Source organism: Egretta garzetta, unplaced genomic scaffold (genome assembly GCF_000687185.1).
Source record: "Egretta garzetta isolate BGI_Z169 unplaced genomic scaffold, ASM68718v1 scaffold604, whole genome shotgun sequence".
NCBI classification, from domain to species: domain Eukaryota; kingdom Metazoa; phylum Chordata; class Aves; order Pelecaniformes; family Ardeidae; genus Egretta; species Egretta garzetta.
The window spans coordinates 305,325-315,122 of record NW_009259366.1 but is presented as its reverse complement, the minus strand read 5'-3'; the positions used below and the strand labels follow the sequence as shown (position 1 = coordinate 315,122).

At 40.0% G+C, this 9,798-nt stretch overlaps 1 protein-coding gene across 3 annotated transcripts in view; it reads right to left on the bottom strand.

The window, feature by feature from the left end:
• Positions 1 to 384: 384 nt before the first annotated feature.
• PIGG (phosphatidylinositol glycan anchor biosynthesis class G) overlaps positions 385 to 9,798 on the bottom strand; it is a 100,112-nt gene continuing 90,698 nt past the window's right edge. For 2 of the 3 annotated variants that reach the window (XM_035892382.1, XM_035892384.1), the window contains exon 12: positions 385 to 1,847. In XM_035892382.1, coding sequence (XP_035748275.1) covers positions 1,622 to 1,847 — 226 coding nt within the window. In that variant the 3' untranslated portion in view covers positions 385 to 1,621. Of the gene's footprint in view, positions 1,848 to 2,080; positions 2,199 to 9,798 lie in introns of all 3 variants that reach the window. The other variant, XM_035892383.1, reaches the window with a different exon arrangement.

The following is a 9,798-nucleotide window of genomic DNA, read 5'->3' as shown; positions in this document are numbered from 1 at the left end:
TCCACCCCTTCCCTCTCTTTATTAGCACCCCTTCTCTCTGAGTAAAATCTCTTATAAACATACTCTGTATGAACGTTAGGGAGGATTGCTTAGGAATTAACCAAGTAAGCAGACAGAGAAGATGTCGATAATCCCCATATGGTTGCTAGGCAACAGGTAACCAGAAAAATACTGAGAATGATGGAAATGGTAATAAGCTGTTTTAAACATTCCACAATTTACAGTGAAAACCAATTTATTAAAAGTATATCATTTTCAAACAGGTCACAGTGAATGACATTAAGATCCAGTAGTCTCTCCTCCAGGTAAACAACAAAATGTGGCCAATGTACTGAAAATTTTATTGATTTACAGTTGAAAAAAAATTCATTATTAGTGATCAAGATGGCCTGCTATTAATGTATAAAAACTAAAGGCCTACTTTTTGAGATTTACTCTGTCTGAAACATGAGATGAAAAGCGTATCACTGATCCTAACAAATGTGCTGTCAGCTACATAGAACTTAAAAGCTTTTTTTTTTTTTCAGATTTTTAACTAAAGTTAAAGTTCCCTGTATGCTTCTCTTCTGCTACACCTCTAATACATTTAGATTAAATCCTACCAGCTGCTAACATGGACAAAAACATGAGGCAAAAAGCCCCACATAAAGAATACTGATACTCAGGATAGTCATCAGTGTGTATCTTCTTGACAGAAGACAAGGAAAACAACATTGTTAGGAATTAATTATAGCACATTCAAGTGAGGTGGCTAGACAGGTCACTAGGGGGAAGGTGATGTAAACACACCTATTCTACTGGTAACTTAGCCCATTAAACTGTTTTCCTGCCCGTGGCTCATAACTCTCTACCCTAGCGTGGAAAACATGATCAAATGTTCAGCACAGCTGCCACCAACCTTATTTAAAATTTATACATAAATAAAAAGAAACACAAAATTTTAGCAGTGAATGGGATTCATTACTTTGTTAGCCCATTAGTGTTTCCTATCCAGTGCCTGAAGTGCTGATCAAAATCCATTACAGATGATTGCACTCACCTTACAAAGAAAATACTACCTTTAAATAGAAATGCTGCCTATGCAAACCAAACAAAAGATCTCTTACCTGGGATAGTTGTAAAGTAATTCAATAATTTAATAATAATTTCAATGCACACATTAGAAACCAAACAAACAGCCCCCCTCCAACGCTAATGCATATAAGATCTTGTGAGCAGCACCAAGAAATCCTGCATATTTTCAGGATTCTACAGTAAAGGTAAAAAAATTGTATGTCCAACAGTTTTTTTTCAGTGCCCATGAGGCACTGCTCTATATTTACATTAAAACATACATTTTTAAATTCAAATCATGTAATATTAACTTTCTATTATTTGGAGAGTGGTATAATGACAGGTATAGAACAAAATTATCCATGAAAATGTAGTTTATTTCAATTCAACATTTTTAAAGCAAACTCAGTTTTAAAACGGGACAGACCCTTCAAACCCTGATCTTGACTAAAATAAACAAGGTTACTCTTCAAACTCTGCACAACAACTTAAAGCCATTCTTTTCCTTCTTCCATTCCAGTGACACACTGGACCTTGCAAAGCAGAACTGCGTACCGCACATTTGTTTTCAATCTTGCACTCTGTGAGAGTGGTTCTGATCCATGGCTGTGAAGAACAGGCAGATAGCAGCTGTGATGAACACGTGCACTCCCTCATATAGTAGTTTTGGCGAGAAGACGCTCCATATGAACAGGTGGTAACGCAGACCTGTTACCAAAATGATGTAGATGGCAACTGGAATTGAGCGCATTAGAGCATAGCAGAAACAGCCGTGACCCACTGCCGATGAGTTCCTGGTAACAAAAACAGAGGAGTTCATTCTCAGGCAAACTTAGTGAAGACATCTGAATTCCTCCACTCTTTAGCATTATTTCACAACACAAAGAATACTCACAGATCTTCACTTTGTGTTAGAAAACTGATTATTGATGCTTGTCCTTATCACCTCTATATATCCTATAACATGTAAGTATGTGAAGTGTAAGCATAGCAACTGTCACTGCAATGAAGGTACCCAGTGGTTCACCTGAAACTTAGAAGGTTCTGTGCTTTTATATACTTTGCTCTAACTGTTAAAGTCTCCATTAAGCAGTTTTGAGATAGCTTCGTCTCTTGTTGGCCTTCCAAGTGCCTTTTCACAGAATCTGGATGGTAAGAGGCAGAGAAGAAAGACTTCAGTATTCTTCACAACACTGCCTAACCTGTACAACAGATAATCAGATGGAGTCTGCTCCCCTTGTAAAAGGCATAAAACTTGCCAGAGTGCACTGCTGCCCATAGCCAGTAACATTGTACAACGCAACATAAAAATTGTGCTACTAGAAAACTTTGCAAAGCTAGCTAAGATAACATTCTCCAGAGAATACCATAATCTTAGGCTTACACAAGCAATACGTTGCATTCCTGTCACAGCAGCTTAGCTCAGCTGAGCCCATTGCATTGCAAGAAATGTCTGCCCCATATGCAACCTATGTGGTCCAAATCTGCCATGTTGAGGTATTCTGCTGGGTGACAGGAGTCAGGTGAAAATGGAAGTGAAAGGGTTTTATGCACCTTGATTGTTCTCCCTCCCCTGAGGTACCAACTCGCAGCAATGATGCTGGGTTGGCACCTGTCCACTTTCCCCAAACCACACCTGCAGAGACTAATTCACACCACATTCAGATACTTACCTGTTCAGACAAAAGGAAGGAATAAAGCTATTTCACTCGAAAAACAAGGAGAACATTTTCCTCTCCCCATCAAAATATGTAACATCACCAGTTCCCAAAAGAACACATTGGCAAAAAGCAGAAATTATTTACACTGAAATCCTGATCTGATAATCTGTTCTGCTACTCCCTGTTTTTGATTCTGATCTTGTTCTAAGTAATAAAAATTTAAGATGACTAGCACTTCCGTGAGATGTAAATTAGTCACTTATGACTAAGTAAGGTACAGAATACAGTATTTTACATACAACATTAAACTTATTATTCTTTAAATCAAAATAATTAGGATACAGTCCTGTTTTCTAGTGAAGTCAAGAGCAAAATTCCTAAGGTTTTCAGTGGAGGGAAGAACAGGTCATGAAAGCAGAATTGAAAAATCAGCTAAGAACAGCAGGTGTTAATGATTGCAAAACATACATTCAGTTCACAGAAAACTATTTTCCTCGCTGCTTAGCCAAGGAAACTGTGACTTGGGAGTGAACTAGGCTGCTCCCTGCTTCTGCATAACTATCTTAGTCTTCAGTGAGCTTGTGTAAATAACCAGCTTTATGTTTAATAACTGATTTTGTTGACAAGGATTAAACAAACTGCAGTTCACTCAGTCTTAGCAGTTTTCATGCTGATATGAGTAAAAACAGTATTTGTAGTAGTTAGATGATACAACTGAATAAACAGAGGAAATGGCTTTTGAGTCAGACAGGCAAACACGCAATTTTTAAACCATTTTCTGAGTAAAAAAATGCACTTGATAGACCAGCTAGATGAAGGCTATCAGTAATTGTCCCTATCACATTTATTAAGCTCAATGATGGGATTTTCAAGGGGACCCTAAAAGAGAGAAGTGAGAGTGTCCACAAACTTATACATCCAGGTCTTTCAAGAGCCCTGAATTTTCAATTTAAATTTCAGTTCATATCTTTTTGTTTAGTTTGTGTTCACCTAACAACACATTTAGTACCCTATTGTGAGAAAGCTCCTAATTGTAAATCAATGGTGTTAAAAATTATAAAATGGCTACATTTTTAATTATGAAGAAACTGGCTGAAAGATTATTTTGAATCAAAGCTCTGTGCATTAACCTCTTTGGCTCAAAAAATAGGTAGATATAATATTTTAGATACTTGCATTTTATACTGGAATGAGGGCACACAGTAATTTTTACTAGTAACAATTAAATTCTGCATTTTCACATTATGTTTATTAGCAAAGAATCCCCAAGTCAATAAGTAAATGGTACAATTCTTTCTGTATTCTGATATAGTAAAAATAATGAACTGGTTTTTGCCTATGTAATACTTTTATTTCCAAAAGGTCTCAGCACTCCATCTCTCAAAAAAACATAGACACCTACCTGCAGAGGGAAATCTTGGACAGTTTCACAGCGGTGCAATTTAGAGAAGGCAACAGAAGTACACTGTATCCACAAAGTTAATAGCAGGATTCAATAGCAGGATAATTCAGTTTATTTTGGAGCTGGTATAAGAGTTCACACGCTTGTTGCTGCGGAAACAGCACTGGAATGACTGAGCACAAGCAGTTAGACCTACTTGGCTATTCTGATGCTAAGGCAACGACTTAGCTCTTTGAGCACAGAACCATTCTTTCTTCTTGCTTCTGCTGGGCACCCAATTTGCTGAATAGCAAGGAGTAATGGCTTTGTGCGCTCCTTCTGCTCATTCTACACACACAGAGTGACCACAGGATACAGGGCTTCACCAGGCCACAAGGAACACAGGCTGCTGCTGCTAACATGACCAAGACAATCCAGGTAGTTCAGCTGGTTGCTGAGTTATTCCAAAAGAAGTCACCAGGAAAACACAGAGAGCTGGCTGTGGCATGCCACTCATGTATCCTACCATTTATGAGCTGGATCAACCAGTAATGAATAACCTTGCAACCTCTCAGTGCTGTTTTGGTGAAAACAACAGTAGATTACAGGACACATCTAAAGCCCGTAACTACTCCATACTGAACCATCTCTGCAGCAGTTAATGCCTTTTCTTATTTAAAGGAAAAGAGTATAGAGGGATGTAAACTACACACTACCTCTATGTTCTGACAGAAGCAGGCCAATAGTAAGGCCTCTGCGTAATGCAGGAGTAAAGAAATAAGTACCCAGCCTCTAATACTGAGCTCATCTAGCAAGTTAGCTTCTGGGGACTTTAATGACAAATCCGAATGTGTTAAAGACAACAAAGCATATCCAAACTTCATGCAAGACTGATGCTTGAAGATTGCTAGATCCAGAAAAAACAGGCAAAAGTCTGCCTTCAGAGACTTTTGAAGCAAAGAACACTACAGATTCACATCAGAACATGCCGTAATTAGACTGCAAACATTAAGTACAGTCTAGATCACAAACTGGCTTTCAACAAAAATCCTCTCTCTTAATTGAATATTTAATAAGTAGAAAAATACAACCAAGAAATTGTGCTATTAATAGGTTTTCTGCTTCTTTGGATCTCCTAAATCCTAACTGCCAATGTTTCGTCAACAACTCTTTTGCCTCTCAATACATCTCTAAGGTGCTATTAAAGAGGGTAATACAAGGTTTGTAAAATGAAAAAATTATGATGCCAAAACCATAAAAGAAAACAAACTCTTTTCTTGTGAAAGTAAGTCTCCCAGTTATATAGAATACTTGGTAGATGGTGGCACAAGTTTTTGTAGTTTAAAAATCAAGTAAAACACCTCCACAGACAGCCCTACAAATGCTTCCACAAGGAATTTTAAAACACACAACTTTACGTTGTTCCAAGCCTTGTTCTAACCCACCAAATTAAATAAACATTTTAGAAATATGCAAGCATATGAGTGAGGAACACCCCAGGATTATCATTTTTCTCGAATTGGGGGAGGGGGACTATCTCTGGAGGGTTTCAGTATTAATTGTGCTGAATCCTTTCTACAAAAGTTATCCTCCAGCATTTCTGCCCCTCCAGCTCCTCTTTTCTAGCTGAATATTACTGCCTAGATTACCTCTTATTGGGGATACTGAATATGCCTATTTGAAGGCAATTTTTACTGTATTAACTTTTTTTACTGTATTAGTCACCCTTTTCTTTCTAGGCTTTCTGCAGTTTCAGTTTGCAAGATCTCCCTGTTTAGTGCTCTCTGAAAAATACTTGACACTTTGTTAATCTGACCTGTATATATTAATAAAGGGTTGCAGTCAGAAGCAAACCCTGCAGCACCCCAAGTGTCTGTCTGCAACAACTTAGGAGTACCTGCAATCTGTAAGAAATTCCTCTGATCTAAGCAAATATCAATTAGTTTAGCAGCAAGAACAAATTTGCTATGTCTCTCTTGCATGCCATACTCTCACCTAGTATAATTCTTACAGTGCTATTTTAGATTATAGCATACAAACCTGCATTGTCATGGAAAAACACTTTACATTTTTAGCAGATCCAAGGGAACCAAGAATCCTTTGGAAATTTACATGATCTGCTCTGGTACAGACTATCAATCAGAACAGCATTAATTCTATTGAGCCCCCATGTTTGACACCAAACCCTACCAATGGACAGATGGTCAAAAAGGGCAGCTGTCAGCAAGCTACAAGCATTGTCAATCATTCTATAACCATGGAAATGAAGGAGCTTGGGGGTGACCTTTGATTTTCCTGTGCATCCTCTTTTCCAGTAAGAAAGGCAGAGAAGCTACACCTGAGCAATTCAAGTGTCCGTGGCAGTAAGTTACAGTAGACTGCAGGATGTGTGGACTGTAATATAGGGTCCACCAGCAGGTTCTGATAAAGACTTAGCTGTAAAAGGCTATTAAGACCTGAAAGTTCAATTCTCTTCATTTCAGCCTCAAGAGCAGGAAAAAATGGATCATATCAATGGTTTTGCCTGTTTTCACTGCTGGCATAATCAGTTGTGCTGGGATCTTCCTGTCAGAAAGTAGTCTCAGTCACCCAGCAGAGGTAACTCTTCTCATTGGCATCCACTACTAGCTAACCCACTTACAACAGAGCTCTACCTAAAACACAGGGCATATATCAATTAAGTTTCAGCTTCCTTTTTCCCTTCTTCAGTCAGGCCTGGACCCTGAAAATAGTTCCAGGGGAACTCCCTAAATTCAATACGTAACAAAGATTTATATTAGATTGCAAGTAGAAATACAATCAGGCTGGCATTGGGCCAGAAGCTCTGAACAGCCCTTCTGAACGGCTACTATCATCATTTAACTGCTACAGCAAGAAATCAACTGTACCTTTAGTAAAGGCTTCTAAAAATCTTGGCAACCTAACTGGAAAGATGTCCACTAGATCCAATTCATCCCCTGCATGTGCTCATTTCCCCAAATACTGATCCTGTGGTAATCAACTTACAAAGGACTGGAAACTCTCTGCTTTTCAGCTTCACTTGATTAGTCCTCACCTTCCCTTACAGAAAAAAACACTGCACAAGCTCGAACATACCTGTCTGTTTCAGGATTTCAGGCAAAGAGATAGCTAAACTGCACTCTAGACAACATGGCCATGTAATCTCTAGATTTCTTCACCACAAAAAAGATACTCCTTTTCAGTAGCTACCTTTGACTCAGCTTTCTCCACGTAAGCTACAATGGCTGTTGATGAGTTCCAGCCATTCTTCAAAGACAGGATTTGCATGAAATCCTGAGTGCTCTGCTCCTCACTACTTCTGTGGTGAGCCATGCTCATACACATGCAGTGACTGTTCCTGACTGCTATCACTGCTTCAAGCTTTCCCATAAGGCTCTGTTCAGGTTAATCCTTAGCACATGTTACTCTGTTCAGCTCCAAGAAAACCAAAAAAGTTCAATCGGTCTATTCCTGTTGACACTGGCCCAGACTTTAAAGCAACAAGATATAAACTAATCCTTAAAATTCCTAACAAGCAAAACACGAATCATAATTATTTCAAAGCCCAGCATTAGCCAGTTTTCTGCAAGTATTCTTCCAAGTCCACTTAGCACTTCTGAAGATTGCAGGTAAAAAAAAGCCTGAAGCATTTTACATCAGCATCATACAATGCAGGGAGTAACAAGGAATCTTATCACTTGATTTTCTGTTGAGGTGAATCTACAGGCTTTCCTGCCCATCTTTGTAAACAAACAGCTCTTCTTCACCATCTTAGCTAAAGGTGTAAAGAAAGATTGGGAGTAGTGAAAGATAGGGTAGTGAAACACTGGAACGGGTTGCCCAGAGAGGCAGTGGAGGCCCCATCCCTGGGAACATTCAAGACCAGGTTGGACGGGGCTGTGAGCAACCTGATCTAGTTAGCGGTGTCCCTGCTCACTGCAGGGGGGTTGGACTAGATGACCTCTAGGGGTCCCTTCCAACCCAAAACATTCTATGATTCTATGATTGTATCTGACAATTGTTCTGGACAGGCAGGCTCTGAAGAGACTTAAAATAGAATGTTACCATGTTATTTAATTAAATTCAAACTTACCAGTTTAGAATATACCAGTCTAACAGGACATGTGAACAGTGTCACAAGGCACTTCCAGAGAGGTGAGGCACTTAATTATTGAACTAATGGGTAGGAAATTATTTAAGTATGGGTAGGAAAGTGGCCAACAAGGCCAGAGTCAGAGGGTGGTGATCAATGGTTTTTACTCAGTCTGGCAGCCTGTCACAAGTAAGGTACCCCAGGGACTGATACTGGGCCCCAACCTGTTCAGTATCTTCATAAATGATCTGGATGATAGGATTGAAAGCACCCGCACCAAGTTTGCTGATGACACTAAACTGGGTGGTGAGGTCGACGCATCAGAAGGGAAGGCCATCTTACAGAGACACCCGGACAGGCTGGAAGAGTGGGCTAGCAAGAACTGTACAAAATTTAACAAAGACAAGGGCAAAGCCCTACAGCTGGGACAGAATAACCAAAGGGCCCAGTACAGGCTAGGATCTTTGTGGCTGGGGAACAGCCTTGCTGAAAGGGATCTGCGGGTGCTCGTGGACAATAAGCTGAACATGAGTCAGCTGCTGCAGCAACAAAGGTAAATCAGGTCCTGGGCTGCATCCCTGGTCATTACTGGCAGAGATAGAGATGTCACCGTCCCATTCTACTTGGTGCTTGTCAGGCCACACCTGGAGCACTGTGTTCAGTTCTGGTGCCCACAATTCAAAAAAGATGCAGACAAACTGGAGAGGATCCAAAGGAGGGCTGGACATGATCAAAGGGCTAGAGAGAGCCCAGCCTACAAGGTAAGACTGTAGGAGTTAGGTCTCTTCTCCCAGGAGAAAAGGAAAAGGTGGCTCAGGGACACCTCATCACAGTATTCCAGTACTTAAAGGGTAGCTACAAAGAGGACGGAGGTGCTCTCTTCACCAAGTACCACATGGAGAGGACAAGAGGCTATGGGTGCAAGTTGCACGAGACAAGGTTTCATCTCAGTATAAGAAAGACATTTTTTACAGTGAGAACAATCAATCACTGGAACAATCTAGCCAGGGACGTGGTAGAGCCCCCATCACTGGAGGTTTTCAAGATGTGACTAGACATGATCTCATCAAGGCTCCCTTTCCCATGAAAGGTTAGACCAGATAATCTTTCAAGGTCCCTTCCAACCTGGGCTGTTCTATGGTTCTGTGAAGCAATGCTCATTCTTCTACACTGAGGGCAGAGTCAGTTCTTTCCTGTATTTTTCCACTACAGTAACTATTTTTAAACTTGTGACTTAACTAAAATAACAGCTCTCTCCTTAAACTACTCCTGCCACCCCAATAACATACACATTTGAGAAGAACTTATGCACTTCAAGAAAAGGTGTGAGAAAAGAAGATAGAAAAATCCTGGATAAATGCAGAAGGACAGTATCCCATGTGCAGTCTTATCCACAGCTACCAGAACCAAGAAGTCATCTTAGCTGGCCACAGAACAGAGAAGGACAGAAAACTAATAGTGAAAAAGAAAAAAAACCTGCAAGAACTGTAAGACAAGGCCACTAATAGCAAAAAGTACAGGTTACATCTAGAAACATTTCTACAGTAAAGTATGTGTCGTGGTTTAACCCGGCTGGCAACTAAGCACCACGCAGCCACTCGCTCCCTCCC